General features: G+C 40.9%; 1 protein-coding gene across 1 annotated transcript in view; it reads right to left on the reverse strand.

The window, feature by feature from the left end:
* The window catches only part of ROS1 (ROS proto-oncogene 1, receptor tyrosine kinase), a 223,311-nt gene that overhangs the window by 156,142 nt on the left and 47,831 nt on the right, over nucleotides 1-19,338 (reverse strand). Inside the window, exons 9-13 of the mRNA XM_075863703.1 lie at nucleotides 17,002-17,099; nucleotides 16,333-16,856; nucleotides 14,299-14,505; nucleotides 13,906-14,016; nucleotides 10,103-10,284 (exon numbers count right to left, since the gene is read on the reverse strand). Coding sequence (XP_075719818.1) covers nucleotides 10,103-10,284; nucleotides 13,906-14,016; nucleotides 14,299-14,505; nucleotides 16,333-16,856; nucleotides 17,002-17,099 — 1,122 coding nt within the window. The remainder of the gene's footprint in view (nucleotides 1-10,102; nucleotides 10,285-13,905; nucleotides 14,017-14,298; nucleotides 14,506-16,332; nucleotides 16,857-17,001; nucleotides 17,100-19,338) is intronic.

A 19,338-nucleotide genomic window follows, 5' to 3' on the forward strand; every position in this document is an offset into this window, starting at 1 on the left:
AAGACATTGACAAGGTTAGAAATAAAGTTTTTTATTTCAAATAATAATTTTCTCCTTCAAACTTTGCTTTCGTCAAAGAATGCTCCATTTGCAGCAATTACAGCATTGCAGACCTTTGGCATTCTAGCTGTTAATTTGCTGAGGTAATCGGGAGAAATTTCACCCCATGCTTCCAGAAGCCCCTCCCACAAGTTGGATTGGCTTGATGGGCACTTCTTGCGTACCATACGGTCAAGCTGCTCCCACAACAGCTCTATGGGGTTGAGATCTGGTGACTGCGCTGGCCACTCCATTACAGATAGAATACCAGCTGCCTGCTTCTTCCCTCCTAAATAGTTCTTGCATAATTTGGAGGTGTGCTTTGGGTCATTGTCCTGTTGTAGGATGAAATTGGCTCCAATCAAGCGCTGTCCACAGGGTATGGCATGGCATTGCAAAATGGAGTGATAGCCTTCCTTATTCAAAATCCCTTTTACCTTGTAAAAATCTCCCACTTTACCAGCACCAAAGCAACCCCAGACCATCACATTACCTCCACCATGCTTGACAGATGGCGTCAGGCACTCTTCCAGCATCTTTTCAGTTGTTCTGCGTCTCACAAATGTTCTTCTGTGTGATCCAAACATCTCGAACTTCGATTCGTCTGTCCATAACACTTTTTTCCAATCTTCCTCTGTCCAATGTCTGTATGCTTTTGCCCATATTAATCTTTTCCTTTTATTAGCCAGTCTCAGATATGGCTTTTTCTTTGCCACTCTGCCCTGAAGGCCAGCATCCCGGAGTCGCCTCTTCACTGTAGACATTGACACTGGCGTTTTGCGGGTACTATTTAATGAAGCTGCCAGTTGAGGACCTGTGAGGCGTCTATTTCTCAAACTAGAGACTCTAATGTACCTGTCTTGTTGCTCAGTTGTGCAGCGGGGCCTCCCACTTCTCTTTCTACTCTGGTTAGAGCCTGTTTGTGCTGTCCTCTGAAGGGAGTGGTACACACCGTTGTAGGAAATCTTCAGTTTCTTGGCAATTTCTCGCATGGAATAGCCTTCATTTCTAAGAAAAAGAATAGACTGTCGAGTTTCACATGAAAGCTCTCTTTTTCTAGCCATTTTGAGAGTTTAATCGAACCCACAAATGTAATGCTCCAGATTCTCAACTAGCTCAAAGGAAGGTCAGTTTTATAGCTCCTCTAAACAGCAAAACTGTTTACAGCGGTGCTAATATAATTGCACAAGGGTTTTCAAATGTTTTCTAATCATCCATTAGCCTTCTAACACAGTTAGCAAACACAATGTACGTACCATTAGAACACTGGAGTGATGGTTGCTGGAAATGGGCCTCTATACACCCATGTAAATATTGCATTAAAAACCAGACATTTGCAGCTAGAATAGTCATTTAGCACATTAACAATGTATAGAGTGTATTTCTGATTAATTTAATGTTATCTTCATTGAAAAAAACTGTGCTTTTCTTGCAAAAGTAAGGAAATTTCTAAGTGACCCCAAACTTTTGAATGCTAGTGTATATGTATATATATATATATATATATATATATATATATATATATATATATATATATATAGATATGGGCCAAAAAACATAGATGGAGATAAAAAGCTAAAGATGATTATCTAAGGCAAGTAACATTTACATAGATTCATAAGGCATATCCTACTTAGAAAGCTGAAAACATACTTACCAATGTCTGCCATTTTGTTAAATGGGATCTGTCAGAAAGTACTATACTCTATCTTATTTGTTTATATAACATTTTGTTTTTCTGGAAAATGTAATAAATCCAGGCACTTCCCTTACAGAGACACAGAGGGATCTGTAAGCCTGGGTCCAATATGGATCAACTTAGCACCCAATCATAGGCAGGAAGTTCTATTTATGAGGTAGCTTCCAGCTTCAGAGAGAAAGCATTATAATAAAGAAGTATTGCTATTGCCCAGGAGAACAGAGTTTCATAGGAAACCAATATTTTTGATTTGCCTGTTGGTCAGAAAATAGGGTAAAAAAAACTTTTGTACTTGTTAAAGTGATACATGTCTGCAGTCTCCGACCTCGTTGTCAAAACAAACGAATGCCACAGCAACCACATATCTTCTTTTTGTTAGTGACCTATGAAGGGCAATGTTTCGGCCTAACCAATGATTTGTCCTAATCCAGCAAAATGTGTGTGAAGTAAGATAGATAGATATACAGAAAGACTATAAAGACATTAAAGGGGTTGTCCACTACCGGACATGATCTGTGGGGGTCCAACACCCGGACCCCGCACCGTTAAGCCGCTCCGGATGCCTCCGGGCACCAGACATCCATTACAGAAGCAGATAGCTCTGGTCATGGAATAGCGGCTGAGCTGTAGTTTTGGTCCTATTCAAGTGAATAGGAACAGAGCTGCAGTTCGGCAGCACGGCCTCTATGCAATGTACGAAGCCAATTGCTTTCGGCCTCGTATATTGAATAATGTGCCATAACATCTGGTGCCCACAGGCCATCAGAGCAGCTGATCGATGCAGGGTTTGGGTGTCGGACCTGCAACGATAATTTACTGATGACCTATCCAGTGGATAGGTCATCAGTTGTGTGGTAATGAACAAACCCTTTAAGGAGTGAATTTATTAAAACTGAAATTTTATACGTCCGTCTTAATATAAAGAAAGGGCGTAGAGTTGGGCCATAATTTACACCAGTTTCTGTCGTAAGTCATGGTAAATTTGTTGGACCGCTGGTGACTCCGCCCTTTTGCAAGTACCGGAAGCCGCGTTAGGATTGGTTCTCACAGTGCATGCGTTTTTTAAGCCAAAACCAGAAACGGAACCTAAACAGAAGAAATATATAAAGAATGACATGAAAATGCATTTAATGGGAAGGTGAAACGTTGCCCACACACTGTGTGAATAGAAACGTCTTTATACTTTATTTGGAGTGCTGCCTCTTTTTCTTGTTTGGACTGGGACTTGTGCATTAAAGAAAGGCATATATGTTTGCTCTCCTGTGTCCAATTTTGGTTTTTGCTTACAAAATGCTGCCAAAATCTGCAGCAAATCTGCACTGTGGGAACCCAGCCTTAAAGTATAAAAAGTTGCATTTTCCCGCCAAAATGCTAGTATTCCCTGTATAATAAATTCCCCTGGAAGTGCTTTTGAATCCTTAGGCTGGGTTCACACTACCTATTTTCAGGTGTAAACGAGGCGTATTATGCCTCGATTTACGCCTGAAAATAGGGCTACAATACGTCGGCAAACATCTGCCCATTCATTTGAATGGGTTTGCCGACGTACTGTGCAGACGACCTGTAAATAGACTGCCTCGGCAAAGAAGTGCAGGGCACTTCTTTGCAACGTAATTTGAGCCGTTCTTCATTGAACTCAATGAAGAGCAGCTCAAGATTTACGAGCGTCACAGACGCCTCGTATATTACGAGGAGGAGCATTTACGTCTGAAACGAGGCAGCTGTTTTCTCTTGAAAACAGTCTGTCTTTTCACACGTAAATGCCTGCTATCGTGTGCACATACCCTTATTTTTGCTCATTTTAACTTGCAGTTGTGCTACACAGTTTTTTTATTCTTGCATCAACAATTGTGGCCTTCACCTTTCTAGTAACAACCGCATCTTTAACAGTAAATATATAATATCAGTCATGTCATTATCTTAGTTCAACCTTATAGTTTTGTTGACTATAAGCAATAAGTGTGAGGACGTTATGTCACTGGAGCCTGGCACATACGAGTACAGTGAATAACGTTCAAAAGGAAATTCTGGACACAGCCTGTTTTGGCCTTGTGGACATGTGTCACTTTATATGCTAATAACTTGGGAATGCTTTTACCTATCCAAGCGATTCTGAGATTGTTTTCTCGTGACTTATTGTACTTTATGTTAGTGAAAAAATGTGGTAGATAAATTCAATATTTATTAGTGAAAAACACCAAAATTTATTACATTTAAATGTATCTGCTTCTAAAACAGATAGTAATACCACACAAAATTGTTACTAGTTAACATTTCCCATATGTTTACATCGCTTTTTGAACGTCCTTTTATTTTTCAAGGACGTTACAAGGCTTAGAACTTTAGCAGCAATTTCTCACATTTTCAAGAAAATTTCAAAATGCTATTTTTTCAGGGACCAGTTCAGTTCTGAAATGGCATTGAGGGACTTATATATTGCAAAGTCCCCATAAATCATTTTAAAAACTGCACCCATCAAAGTATTTAAAACAGTATTTAAACATTTTCTTAACCCTTTAGGCGTTTTACAGGAAATAAATCAACGTAGAGGTAAAATGTACAAATTTAATTTTTTTTGCCAAAATTAATTTGTAATACATTTTTTTCTCTAACACAAAAGGTTTTACCTGAGAAATGCAAACTCAATATTTATTGCCCAGATTCTGCCGTTTTTAGAAATATCTCACATGTGGCCCTAGTGTGCTAATGGTCTGAAGCACAGGCCTCAGTAGCAAAGGAGCACCTAGAGGATTTTGGGACCTCCTTTTTTTAGAATATATTTTAGGCACCATGTCAGGTTTGAAGGACTCTTGTGGTGCCAAAACAGTGGAAACCCCCCAAAAGTGACCCCATTTTGGAAACTACACCCTCAAGGAATTTATGTAGGTGTATATTAAGCATTTTGACCCCACAGTTTTTTTGCTAAATTTATTGGAATTAGTATGTGAAAATGAAAATCTACTTTTTTTCTGAAAAAACGTAAAACTTTTTAATTTTTATAAGGAATAAAGAATAAAAATCACACCAATATTTGTAAAGCATCTTTTCTGATTATGGCAATACCCCATATGTGGTAATAAACTGCTGTTTGGATGCACGGCAGGGCTCAGAAGGGAAGGAGCGCCATTTGGATTTTGTAGCACAGATTTTGCTGCAATGGTTTTCGGTGCCATGTCGCGTTTGCATTGTCCTGGAGGGAACAAAACAGTGGAGACACCCCAAAAGTGACAACATTGTTTTTTGCGGGACAGTTTGTTGTTTTTATTGATACTATTTTTGGGTAAATGCAACTTTTTGATCACTTTTTATTCTCTATTTTAGGAGGGGTGGTGACCAGAAAAAAGTGATTCTGGCATTGTTTTTTAACTTATTTTTTTTTGCGGTGTTCACCGTGTCGGAAAAATAAAATTATAGTTTTATAGTTTGGGTCGGTACGAACGTAGTGATACCAAATATGTGTACTTTTTTTAACATTTCAATTTTTTCCTATAATAAAAAGCATTATTATAGGGGAAAAAAGCAGTGTTTGCTTTTTTAACTTATAACTTTTATTTTTACACTTTCATAAAACGTTTTTATTAACTTTTTTGTACTTGTCACACTTTTTTTTTTGACCTGCAGCACTGATCACCACCTACATAGTATAATGTATTCTAACTTTCATTGTGATGTGACAGTCACTCAGACAGTAAGCCTATGAGGACCAGCCTTAGGCTGGTTCTCATAGGCTTCTGTACATGGCAGACCTGTAGGCTGTTGTCTGGCCATGACAACCATCGGCACCCCCATGATTGCATGAGGGTTGCCGATGTGCTACAAACCCTACAAATGCGGCGACCGCAAACGATCACCGCATTTAAGGGGTTAATTGCCAAAATCAGCGGCGATGAACCGCTGATCAGCAACAGTGGAGTGTCAGCTGTTGGGGACAGCTTACCTCCCGGTTCACCGACAGTGTGCACCGGGACCGACTTAGTAACTATACGTCCTCGTGCGGGAAGTAACAGTTTCTGAGTGGTGAGGCAGGTCTCCCGGTATGTCTGTATTGGTAAATACTTGTTTTCTCATAAAATAACAATGCTGGGCCATCTTGTCTTAGATTTTTGTGTTGTGCCACTACATAGTTGCCAACATTTAAAAAGAAATTCCAGGGACACTAAGGGTGTGGCGTCGGTGGGTGTTTCTTATGGGGGGTGGCTTTCCTGGTGGGTGTGGATAGTGGGCATGGTTTTCTTTTCAGAATTTCTGCATACAAATAAACAAACAAAAATTTCTGCACTAGTTTGGCTGACAACTATTATGGTGGCCAGTATGTCTCTCTGGTTATCCGGTTGTTATCCTCTGTAGCTGGTGCCACACAGCTCCCTCTGTAACTGGTGCCACACAGCCCCCTCTGTAGCTGTTGCCATACAGCCCCCACTGTAGTTGGTGCCACACAGCCCCCTGTATCTGGTTCCAATCACTCCCCTCCCTGTAGATGGTGCCACACCACCCAACCCCTGTAGATAGTGCCACACCCCCTTCCCTGTAGATGGTGAGACAACCCCTCTCCCCTGTACATGGTGCCACACATGCCACCCGCCACATGTGTGGCAGTGTCCTCTGTAGATAGTGCCACAGTACCCTCTGTAGATAGTGCCACAGTGCCCTCTGTAGATAGGGGGAGGGCAATAGCCAGCAAGAGCGTTGGCGACGCTCTGGTAAAGTATTCCTCTCCTGGAGGAGCCCCTGACAGCACTGTCCATACATGGACAGTGATGTCAGGGACTCCCTCTAGGAGCGGAATCCCTGGCCAGAGCGCCAGCAACGCTCTAGCCAGGGATTACGGCGCTACAGGAGAAGCCCCTGACTTCACGGTCCATATATGGACAGTGACGTCGTCAGCGATTCCCTCTATGAGCGGAATCCCCAGACAGAGCGTCGGCAACACTCTAGCCGGGGATTCAGCTGCAGGAGGAGCCTCTGACGTCACTGTTCTTATATGGACAGTGACTTCAGGGACACCTCTATGTGCGGAAGGACGCAGATACAATTGAATGACACGTCCCGGGACAGTGATTTGCTGGGACTGTCTCTGTAAATTCGGGACAGTCTCTGCAAATTCCGGACTGTTGGCAGCTTTGCCATTATTCCTCCTGAAAATGCATGAGCAATGATGTATCAATATATAGTCTGATACTGTCCAATGAGTGCTGGCAGCATTGGACTGTGTAGGGACACGCACTATTGACAAGGGGTATGGTAACACCCAGTTGTTCATTTATTGAAGCAATAGAAGACATAGCGCAGAGTTCTAAAAAAAAATGTGTGCCTACATTTTTATTTCATGGTGGTATAAGTATTTACTAAAACAGACAAATATTTGTCACCTTGCAGAATGAGAGAACACTGTGAAGCCACGGACAAAGGTCATGTTGTAAAGCACATACCTCTACATGGGAATTATTACATACAGTATATCATATAGTATGACCATTTGAAGCACCTAACCATGTTGGGACCTAGTGCATAAATAGTGATTACAGAGCTTGTAAAATCCTCAATTGTAAGAGCACGTTCAGACGTGGCGGAATTGCTGTGGAATTCCACTGCAGACAGTCCGCAGTGGAGTTCTCCAGCGGCCGTTTTTTTCATTTCTTTCTATACATTTTTAGGAAAGTTAGTTCAGACATTGCACAAAATTACTTTGCGGAAAATAGGCTGCGGTGAAGATTTTTTCCTCCACAGCATGCACTTTCCATTTAGGAGAAGAAGCGGAATTTCACTGCGTATTTCAGCCTTTGCAATGCAAAAACTGAAATCTGTGGCAAGTCCGCTGTGATATCTGCAACGTCTGAATTACCTGTCAAATATGCAAATGTTGGTGCAGATTCGTTGTATAATTGCCCCAAATCTGCACCAACATTTGCAGCGGAAATATTCCGCCACGTCTGAACGTGCCCTAAGAGTCTGAGCGCTATCACGTGGGACAAAAGGAAGACTGGAACGGTTAACTCCCAAATTGAGCGCTCAGTAGGAAAACGAACTACAATACTAGTTAGCTCATCTACATTATGATCAGAAGAAAAATTTTTTAGCTGGGAGTGCTACATTAAAGAGGCTCTGTCACCAGATTTTCAAACCCCTATCTCGTATTGCAGCAGATCGGCACTGCAATGTAGATAAGAGTAACGTTTTGTTTTTTTTTAAACGAGCATTTTTGGCCAAGTTATGACCATTTTTATATTTATGCAAATTAGCCTTTCTTAAGTACAACTGGGCGTGTTTAAAGTTAAGTACAAGTGGGCGTGTATTGTGTGTACATCTGGGCGTTTTTACTTGTTTTACTAGCTGGGCGTTGTGAATGGAACTGTATGATGCTGACGAATCAGCATCATCCACTTCTCTTCGTTAACACCCAGCTTCTGGCAGTGCACAGACACACAGCGTGTTCTCGAGAGATCACGCTGTGACGTCACTTCCTGCCCCAGGTCCTGCATCGTGTCGGACGAGCGAGGACACATCAACACCAGGCGACAGAGGCTACAGTTGATTCTGCAGCAGCATCGGCGCTTGCAGGTAAGTCGATGTAGCCTCTGTCGCCTGGTGCCGATGTATCCTCGCTCGTCCGACACGATGCAGGACCTGGGGCAGGAAGTGACGTCACAGCGTGATCTCTCGAGAACACGCTGTGTGTCTGTGCACTGCCAGAAGCTGGGTGTTAACGAAGAGAAGTGGATGATGCTGATTCGTCAGCATCATACACTTCTATTCACAACGCCCAGCTAGTAAAACAAGTAAAAACGCCCAGATGTAACGAACACAAGACACGCCCACTTGTACTTAACTTTAAACACGCCCAGTTGTACTTAAGAAAGGCTCATTTGCATAAATACAAAAATGGTCATAACTTGGCCAAAAATGCTTGTTTTTGAAAAAAAAAACGTTACTGTAATCTACATTGCAGCGCCGATCTGCTGCAATACGAAATAGGGGTTTGAAAATCTGGTGACAGAGCCTCTTTAAACACAAAATATTTTACAAGATTTAAAAAAACATGGTAGTAAAGGGTGGACATTTATTTTAAATTCTGTAAATGCCACAGCTGGAATCCAATAAACTGTATTGTGTATACTTTACCCGGATTTTTTTTATGGTGGCCTCCTGGACAAGTTTGAGACATGTTTTTTTATTAATTATATAAGGCCCCCTCCAGATCACGTTTCTGCTCTATGTATAACACATACGTCAGGAAAGCTCCTGATGTACACGATAAACGTGTCCTTTGGTTTCATTACGTTGGAAGACAGTTCATTTTGTTAAAATTATGGAATAGTGTAGTAGACTACGCTATTCCATCGTGTGGGATCCCGTGGTGTACAAGTGTTTTTAACATTGGAGCTTATGTGTGAGAGATGCTACTGTATGGCATCCGTCACAGGTTTACGTTAAACGCATACTTTAGGAAGCTCCAGTGGTCTAAGGCCTCATGCACACGAACGTGTTTTTGCATCCACAATTCATCCGCAAATCTGCGGGTGAATTGCGGACCCATTCATTTCTATGGGCTCATGCACATGACCATGGTTTCCACGGTCAGTGCATTGGTCGGAAAATGCGAACCACAAAAAGATTGGACAAGTCATTATATAGTCCGCGTTTGCGGTCCGTGCACATTGAAATCAATGTGTGCACGCTCTGCGAACTGCGGGTGGCCCGCGGATAACACTCCGCAGCCGTCTGTGCCACAATAACGGGCCGTGGACACGGCTACGGTCGTGTGCATGAAGCCTAACTATCTATATATGGATACTATTACTTTTATGTCACTGGGGCTTCCTGCACAGGGCCACAGGCAGCAGCACCAGGCAGAGGAAGTATGAGGAAGCACTCTGCCAAGGGACTCTGACCCTGGGAAGCTCCGAATGTCATTGTCCATATATGGAGCTATTGAAACCGGGCAAAGTCTCAGGTAACACTCTACCGGGAGGGTGAGAGGGGCTGTTCGGGCAACGTATCCGACTGTATACCTATACAGTCGGATAAGTTGCAGCCTTCCATCAGAGGTATGCCTCTGAGAGATGGAAATAACGCAATGTGAAGGGGGCTTTATAATTACACTTCCTTTTTTACATGGTTGGACCTTAATCATTGACTTTTATTGACCCAGAGACTCTTCAGGAGAACAGTTTTGTCACTTTATGTAACCACATCTGTGAGTTTAATTGCAACCACTAGTTGAGCTCCTTTCAATGAAAAATCTTATGCGAGCTCTTTTTGTATGTGTTTATATGGGTTTGTTCACATTTACGCATTTTTTAAATAGTTTAGTAGTAAAAGTTACATTTTGAGAGTCCCATTAAATGATGACATCTTATCTCATACCTTAGGGTTCACTTTGTCAGCCCAGTAAATGCATTGTCCAATCCAATCATATGCCAAGGGACCAGCTCTTCGTATCTCAGGTACATGCAGGGCTGAATATTGAGTTGTGTTACTAATATTCCAAAGATGCACATGACCTGTTTCATTGCTCCAGTAGATGGTGCCATTGTACCAATCCAGATCTGCAATCAGAATATTACAGAAACATAACCTTAAAAACTGTAAATAAAGCGACAGAAATCCTATCAAATTCATATAATCTAGTGATGAAATTATAGTGGAATAATCATGGTTTGCATGATAGCAGTGTAATGATTGAGTGATATTTAGTAAACTTGTATTGGACATTGACAGTTCACAATGATGTTAATGATATATTTCCTTTTCAGCCCTAACAGTTTGTCAATTTACATGAAATTGTTAAATATGCAAAGATAAATGAGACACCGGTTTCCTACTAGCGTAATCGGGATCTTTGATGTTGTTACCATGAATCCTTAGGCCCATTGTTGGGACGATCTTTGTGGCCGTAATAGAAGCACAAAATGCACATGTTTTACGCAATACATATTGTGTAAAACTGGCCTTAAATGGGTTGGCCCCTTTCTAAATATAAATGTTATATATCATGTGACCGCTGCATCTACAGTACCCCCTGCCAGCATAGCTAAATACAAACAACATACAAGTAATAGCTTGTATACAACTGCCGATGCGCAGGCAGGCGAGGCTTTGGATGCAGCGATCACATGATTACTGAGTCTACCAAAGTGCAGTGATTGTTTACATGGTCCCCCATACCGTAGCACAAGTTAAGATCGGGCAAGGAAGACACAATTTCAGCAGACATTCTTTGAGTGAGTGATGTAACATTTAATGCAAGGGCCTGTTCACATCAGCGTTCGCTTTCTGTTCCGGGGTTCCGTCGGAGGTTTCCGGAAGCTGTGGTTTCACTTTCACTTTCCGTTGCGGGGTTCATCCGAAGGAAACCTCCGACGGAACCCCGGAACGGAAAGCGAACGCTGATGTGAACAGGCCCTAATGGTTTCCGTTCGTCAATATTCCGGAAGGTTTCTGTTTTAACGACGGAATCAATAGCGGAGTCGACTGCGGTATTGATTCAGTCGGAAAACCGGAAACCTGCCGGAATGGTGACGAACGGAAACCATTAGCGATGTTACCGTCACCATTGATACCAATGGTGACTAAACGGAAGCTGTGGTTTCACTTTCACTTTCCGTTGCGGGGTTCACCCGACGGAAACCTCAGACGGAACCCCCGGAACGGAAAGCGAACGGTGATGTGAACAGGCCCTTAGGCTTCATTCAAATCTGAATCAGGGCTCCGTTCAGGTGTTCCATCAAAGGTTCCTGTCAGAACGGAACCCTGACTGAAACAAACGGAAACCATAGGTTTCCGGATGCATCACCTTTGATTTCAATGGTGACGTTCCAGTGCAAATTGTTTCTGTTTGTCTCAGTTGTGCAAGGGTTCCATCATTTTGACGGAATGAAAACCATAGTGGCTGCACTATTCATTAAGTCAAAGCGACGCAACACTTGCACAACTGAGGCAAACTGAAACCATTTGCACCAGAACCGTCACCATTGAAATCAATGGTGATGCAAACGGAAATCTATGGTTTCCATTTGTTTCAGTCAGGGTTCCGTTCTGACAGGAAGCTCCGACGGAACATCAGAACGGGACCCTGACGCAGATGTGAACGTAGCCTATGTATGATGAGGGAGATTTAGAAAAACTGGCGCAAAGAAAAAGTGGGGTAGTTGCCCACAGCAACCAGTCAGGTTGCCGTTTTCATTTTCCAGGGACTTTGAAAAATAAGGAATGGAATCTGATGGGATTCTATGGGCTCCACTTCTTCCTTGCATTTGATTTGATACATTTCCCTCCACGTGTGCAAATAGTCAGCTAGAAATCAGATTGACACTCTGTTGGAACTGATCAATATATCTACATTAATACATTTACTTGAACGCTCCACAGATAGACATTTCAGGTGAAAAGATGTACAGAGGACAAAATAGGGTCTGTTCTTTAATTAACCCCTTAGTGACCACTAATACGCCTTTTTACGTCGGTCACTAATGGGCTTTAGGCTAGGCTGACGCCCTTTCATGTCAGCCTAGTCTAAGTCCTGCACGGGTCTCCCGTGCAGGCAGGAGCCGGGGCTCTGCTGTCTGATGAATGCTGAGCTCCTGCTCCAACGCCCGCGATCGAAGTTTACTTAGATCGCGGCCGTTTAACCCGTTAAATGCCGCCGTCAATAGCGACCGCGGCATTTAACTTTGTTTACAGAGGGAGTGAGCTCCCTCTGTCACCCATCGGCTGCCCGCAAATGAAATCGCGGGTCTCCGATGGGGTGTCATGGCAGCCGGGGGCTTTATAAATGCCTCCAGGTCTGCCCTGGACATATTCCTGTTAGGACGCGCCGGAGGCACGTCCTAACAGATTGCCTGACAGATTTACACTGACAGGCAACAATGCTCTGGTATACGAAGTATACCAGAGCATTATAGCAGCGATCGGAACATCCCACAGTAAAGTCCCCTAGTGGGACTAATAAAATAAGTCATCAAAGTGAAATAAAGATTATTAATAAAAAGTACAGTAAAAAAATAAATAAAACCATTTTTTTCCATAAAAAGTGGTTTTATTTAGTAAAAGTGTAAAAAAAAAAAAAAAGTACACATATGTGGTATCGCCGCGACCATAATGACTCCATTAATAAAGTTAATATGTAATTTAAACCGCAAAGTGAACACCGTAAAAAAAAAACGCAAAAAAACATGGCGAAATTGCAATTTTTTTCCATTGCCCCCCAAGAAAGTCATAATAAAAATGAATCAATAAGTCCCATGCACCCCAAAACAGTACCATTCAAAACTACGTCTCGTCCCGCAGAAAACAAGCCCAAAAAATCACTACATTGATGGAAAAATAAAAAAATGACGGCTCTTGGAAAGCGACGATGCAAAAGCAAATAATTTTAGTTCAAAAGTGTTTTTATTGTGCAAAAGTCGTAAAACATAAAAAACCTCTACATATGTGGTATCGCCGTAATCGTACCGACCCATAGAATAAAGGTAACATGTTATTTACGCCGCACAGTGAACGGCGTCAATTTAAAAACGCATAGAACAATGGCGGAATTTCAGTTTTTTTTATAATCCCCCCCAAAAAGGTTAATAAAAGTTAATATAAAAATTATATGTACCCAAAAATGGTGCTATTAAAAAGCACAACTAATCCCGCAAAAAACAAGTCCTCATACAGCTATGTAGACGAAAAAATAAAAACGTTATAGCTCTTTGAATGCGACTATAGAAAAACGAATAAAATAGCTTGGTCATTAGGGCCTAAAATGGGCTGGTCACTAAGGGGTTAAAAAGAGAGACAATTAGGAGGTATGCAAGAATATGTATTGATTTCTACTCAAACATTTGTCACATTGAGCATGCAGTTCAGTCTACAGGCAGCATGTTTCAGATCAGGAGGAGCTAAGCAGAATGATATATAGTTTTGTGGGAAAACAATCCGTATAACTAAATATCTGCTTTTTCTGAGCTTAGGAGTCTGGAGGGCGGTCCTACTCAATGATTGACAGCTACCTCATTATTAGCACGTATATATGGAAGGCTGCTAATTATTAAGTCAGGCCACCCCAAAAACTTGTAAGCCCAGAGTAAGCAGGTATGTAAATGTCTTACATGTTAAAGTGAACAAAATGTATATATAAGACTATTATAAGTATAATCAGCTCTGGCTGAGCTCAAATTGGTTACCTGATACATGTCGGAGTTTGTCAGAGATAATTTGTCCAGGACCAAACCTGTCTAGGGGCTGTTTCCATATTCCAGTAAAGCCCACTGCTAGGAAATAAGGATCCTCCTCAGCTGAAACAAAAGTAAATTATTTAAATAGTATTACTGACTTGATAAAAGACTTGGCCTGTAATACTGTAAGGTGTCTATCTTAAAAATTAACAGAACAGAGGAGCAAACATCAGCTACATGAGAATCGGGTTTTGAAAACCCCATACTCCTATTTTGTACTTGACTTTGTTACAAATTTTCAGTGCATAATCTGCACTGAAAATCTGCTAAATATTTGACACATCTGAACGCGGTCTTATGGCCTGTGATTGAGAACCAGATACCAAAATAATAATAATTCACCTTGACATAGAGTTGTTCCTACCACCGGTTCTGTCCACTTGCTATCCCCAGCAGGTGAGGATGCCTGAACAGACACTTCATATCGAGTAGATATGTCCAGAGTAGTCACTGTTACTTGAGTTACACTAATGTTCAACATAATCTGCTGTATTCCATGTTCTGATGATATGGCAACTCTATATAGCCATTTTTGCCAAGCTGTAGGACCTATCAAAACACAATGAAATGTGAATTTAATATAAAACTTCTTGTTTAGGGTCATCGTAATTCAATCCAGGTAAAATAATAAAGTGACTTTAAGAAATCTATATTTTATCATTATTAATTGTGTAATGAAATGGAATACCTTATATGACTCCATTATATATTCTTTTATTTCGGTAATATAATTATTTTTGCTTCCCTAATAAACATGTGCATACATATCTATAGTATATGAACATTATTGGCATCCAGGGGATTTGTTCTTCAGCAAATCATGCCAGGTCTTTCATATATCTTTAATTTATTGAGGTACCCATCAAAGAGTATTAGCTAAATAAGGCACCTGAATAATAATTATTTTATTTGTTCATACAGCCATAAAATAAGTTCTGGGTAAAAAGATTTTGTTTATACTAACTGCTTTCATATTTTGATATAAAGCTAAACATAGACATTTGTAGTGATCTGATTCCTGTGATTCCTAGAGAAAGAACCAACTAGATGGCACAATTTTACCTATAGCACCCCTTTTTCCATGACCTTGGTTAGGGTAGAGGTAATTAGCTGGCCCCAGGACTTAGGTGCTACTAACTGGTCCGGTGCTTGATTCTCTAGATAACAGTTAACGGAAGTGGAATCAAACCCTAAGGGGCAATTGGAAGTACAGCTGCTATGGACAATGACAAATTTAAGTCTCTTTAAATGTACAGGAAAGGGTGAACAGAAGATAGGAACCACAGTGTGGGGAGGCAGTCCAGAGTAGTCTGGTACTAGAGGTAAGGCATAGATTTTAGTTGGATAGGCCAGGATCGGTAACAGTAGTATAGCAGAGCTAGGTATGCAGTACAGTAGCAGGTAGTTCAGGGAAGCAGTCAGACAAACTAAGGTTCAGTAATGAAGATGTAGAAGTGTGGAGTATGCGTCACAGTAGCGGTTAGCTCAGAAGGGTAGTCAGACAAGCAGATGTTCGGTAACAGGGATGTAGCAGAGACGAGTATGGGGTACAGCGGGGAAGAAGCAGGAGAGGAGTCGAACAACACGGATAAAAAGAGAGTCAAAGTAGCAATATACTGGAACACACAAGTCTAGCTAGGGAAATACACCTAATAACTGGCACTGTGGACATTGCTTTGCCGTTTTAAATATGGCACCATTCTCTTTGATTAGCCATGTGGCCATGCACCCTGCCAGCCCTGCCACAAGACTAATTGGCAGCTGAGAAGGAGAGATGGTGCTTTGCAGAAATTACAAATTTCCCAACAGCCTGGTCTCATATGTGAATCTATTCATAAAGCTCAGTAGCGCCTTGAAATCGACAGAAGTCAAATATAAAGGAACAAAACAATTTTACACCATCTTCACTTTTAAAATGTTTCTTTATGCTACCTATACTAAAGCAGCGTGAGCATCCAACCTATGGTTCCAAATTTTAGAAGACTTTGAGTCTGTTATATGTAGTAAGCTTGAGGATCTACTGATAATCTAATGTCTATGAGGACTGGTAGATTTTTCCTGACTGGAGATAAAAGGGTGTCAGAGGTGTCAAGCAGAAAATTTTCATCATAGATGTAATGAGATAACACAAATGCTTGGCGAAGCCGAATGTGTGTGCTATTGGTGGAAACTGAACTGATATCTTACGGCATTACAGTTATTTAGCTGACAGTTAACCCCCTTTAAACACACAGATATCGGTTATGAGGTTTTTAGATGAACATAACATATCATAAGCATCATTATAGTCATGAAAACATATAGCTGTGACCACTGCCACACTGGTGCCAAGTGATTCGGAACGAGGATACTCTAACACAATAACTACTAACTTACTGGCTCCAACTGTTAACTTTGGTGGCTTCCAAAGAATTTCAGCGGACTTCGTTCCAAATACCACCAACAGATGTTCAGGCAATTCTGGCACAGGAACTGGTTGTGTAGACTCTCCATATAATATCATGTTATTATAGTCTGATGATGGTGGAGCTGCTATGTTACAAGTTACTAAATATTCATTGTACCAGTAATAATTCATAAAAAATTCTTCATACAACACAATCTCTCCATCTGTGAACATTAGAGAGTCATTGAAATAAAGAAAGCTTTTTATTTCCCTTATTGAGTCATCATGGATTTGTCTCAAGCGTTTATCATCAGAGCCATCCAAGAAAACGGACATCAGGTAAAAACTGCCTGGACCAACTCCCTGAGCATATACTACTCTCTTGGACTGGACAGTGAGGATGAAATCCTGAATATCATTGTGTTTTACAATATGCTCTGTTATATTTCTCTTGATGGACGGTTCAGGGAGAATCATTCTGTGGATACCATCCTCCATAAGAAGGAATAAATATCTAAAAAACAAGCACAAAGAATATTTAAGAATATTACTGTAGGACTAAAGAGTTGATACTACTATAAACAGACTTGCAATAATACATAACTAATCTTATTGTAGCCCATACCCTATACAATACATAAGCATATTAAAAAAAATACCCGTTATAAGGATCAACTGCAATCTTCTTGGGCTTCAAAACATCTTGCAATGGAATATTAGAAGTAGAAGTACAGTTCATTAAACTGCATGTATATATCTACAATAAAGAAGTACAAGTACACACATTACAAACATACATAAATATTCATATAACAAAAATTATATTTCCTCCTCTGATATATCTGCATACGTGTCATTTTAAGTCTTACGTGGCATAGATTACTATACTGTTTCTGTTCATATGATTTCTTTTTACACACAGTAAATATGTAATGGATATAACAGTTTACCAATTTGCATATAGCATTATGACTACATATTGAAGTATCATTAGGATTGCAACAGTTTCACATAACTGACCTACTAGTTATTGCTTCAATGAATTATTTTTCGATAATATACATAGAATAGATACAGTAGAGACAGAAACAGTAGGAAAGAACCATGCCCAAGATACTACTACAATCTAATAGGATTTTATGCTTGCTTGAATAAGTGTGTTGGGAAGTAAATTCAGAAGGGCAGTGGCATGAATGGAGACAAGAGTGATAAGGTGGAGGTTGTTGTGGTGGTTTTTGTAGGTTAGTTCAGAACTGTACCAGGGTCCAGATTGTGGGGGCTTTTTAATGTAATGTGGTATATTTATAGAAGAATTGTTAATTGCATTTGCTAGGTGAGACCAGTGGAAGCAAAGGTGGGGGGAGAGGAGAAGGGGTTAAACAGCAGAGGTGAGGATTGGTTGGAAGGGCATAAGTCGTTTTGATGGCACGTATTACTGTTGTTGAGTAGGATGTAATGAGGGTCTGCACAAGCACTTTGGTCGTATTGTACGTGATAAAGGAGCAGGTATAGGAAATTATTTTAAGTAACAGGATGTAGAAAGTTATTAGATGCTCTGACTTTTAGACAGCCTAACTGTTTTGGGCAGAAGCTTTGCTATTGAGGGTGCAGTCACACCCATGCCCTGGTGCATGCCCTTTGCCACATCAGTGGTGAACAGTATTTCAACTGACATGTGATAATTGGGGGGCTCTCGTATAGATTTTAAAGAGGCTCTGTCACCAGATTTTGCAACCCCTATCTGCTATTGCAGCAGATAGGCGCTGCAATGTAGATTACAGTAACGTTTTTATTTTTAAAAAACGAGCATTTTTGGCCAAGTTATGACCATTTTTGTAGTTATGCAAATGAGGCTTGCAAAAGTCCAAGTGGGTGTGTATTATGTGCGTACATCGGGGCGTTTTTAATACTTTTACTAGCTGGGCGCTCTGAAGAGAAGTATCATCCACTTCTCTTCAGAACGCCCAGCTTCTGGCAGTGCAGATCTGTGACTCACAGGTCCTGCATCGTGTCGGACACATCGGCACCAGAGGCTTCAGTTGATTCTGCAGCAGCCTCGGCGTTAGCAGGTAAGTCAATGTAGCTACTTACCTGCAAACGCTGATGCTGCTGCAGAATCAACTGTAGCCTCTGGTGCCGATGTGGCCGACACGATGCAGGACCTGTGAGTGACGTCACAGATCTGCACTGCCAGAAGCTGGGAGTTCTGAAGAGAAGTGGATGATACTTCTCATCAGAACGCCCAGCTAGTAAAAGTAGTAAACACGCCCCGATGTACGCACATAATACACGCCCAGTTGGACTTTTACTTTTCAACACGCCCAGTTGTACTTTTGTAAGCCTCATTTGCATAAATACAAAAATGGCCATAACTTGGCCAAAAATGCTCGTTTTTTAAAAATAAAAACGTTACTGTAATCTACATTGCAGCGCCTATCTGCTGCAATAGCAGATAGGGGTTGCAAAATCTGGTGACAGAGCCTCTTTAAATCAGGCCCTAAGTTTTGGGAGTGGGAGGTTTTGAGGAACGAGAAAAAGGATTGTTTGGAAGTTTTTTTTAGTCTTGAAGTTTTTGTTTAAATATTGCAAAGTTTTCATTTTTGTCTATATTTCTCCATCAGCATTTAGTCCAACCTGGAGCACCTATTTAAAAGTTGTGTTTTGTGTGCCATGGTTGTTGGTTGGCACGTGGTATGTGGGTGTTGATTTGACCAGAAGTCATTGAAGGGAATCAGAAAGTAAGTAAATATAAAGTTCTCTAAGGTTCTTGCCTGGGTTTGGGAGTTTCTGGGATGTAAAATTGTTAAAAAGAAGAGGTGAATCAAAGCTCTGGTCTAAAAGAACAAATTATCATTTGAATTGTATAAATAATAACAAATTGATAATTATCATACTGTAAGCTTGTGCGGGCAAGGATGTCTCTTCTAGTTTGCACAGCATTTGAATTTGTCATGCCGCTTATAATATATATATATATATATATATATATATATATA

This window comes from Rhinoderma darwinii, chromosome 4, assembly GCF_050947455.1.
Source record: "Rhinoderma darwinii isolate aRhiDar2 chromosome 4, aRhiDar2.hap1, whole genome shotgun sequence".
Lineage (NCBI taxonomy): Eukaryota > Metazoa > Chordata > Amphibia > Anura > Rhinodermatidae > Rhinoderma > Rhinoderma darwinii.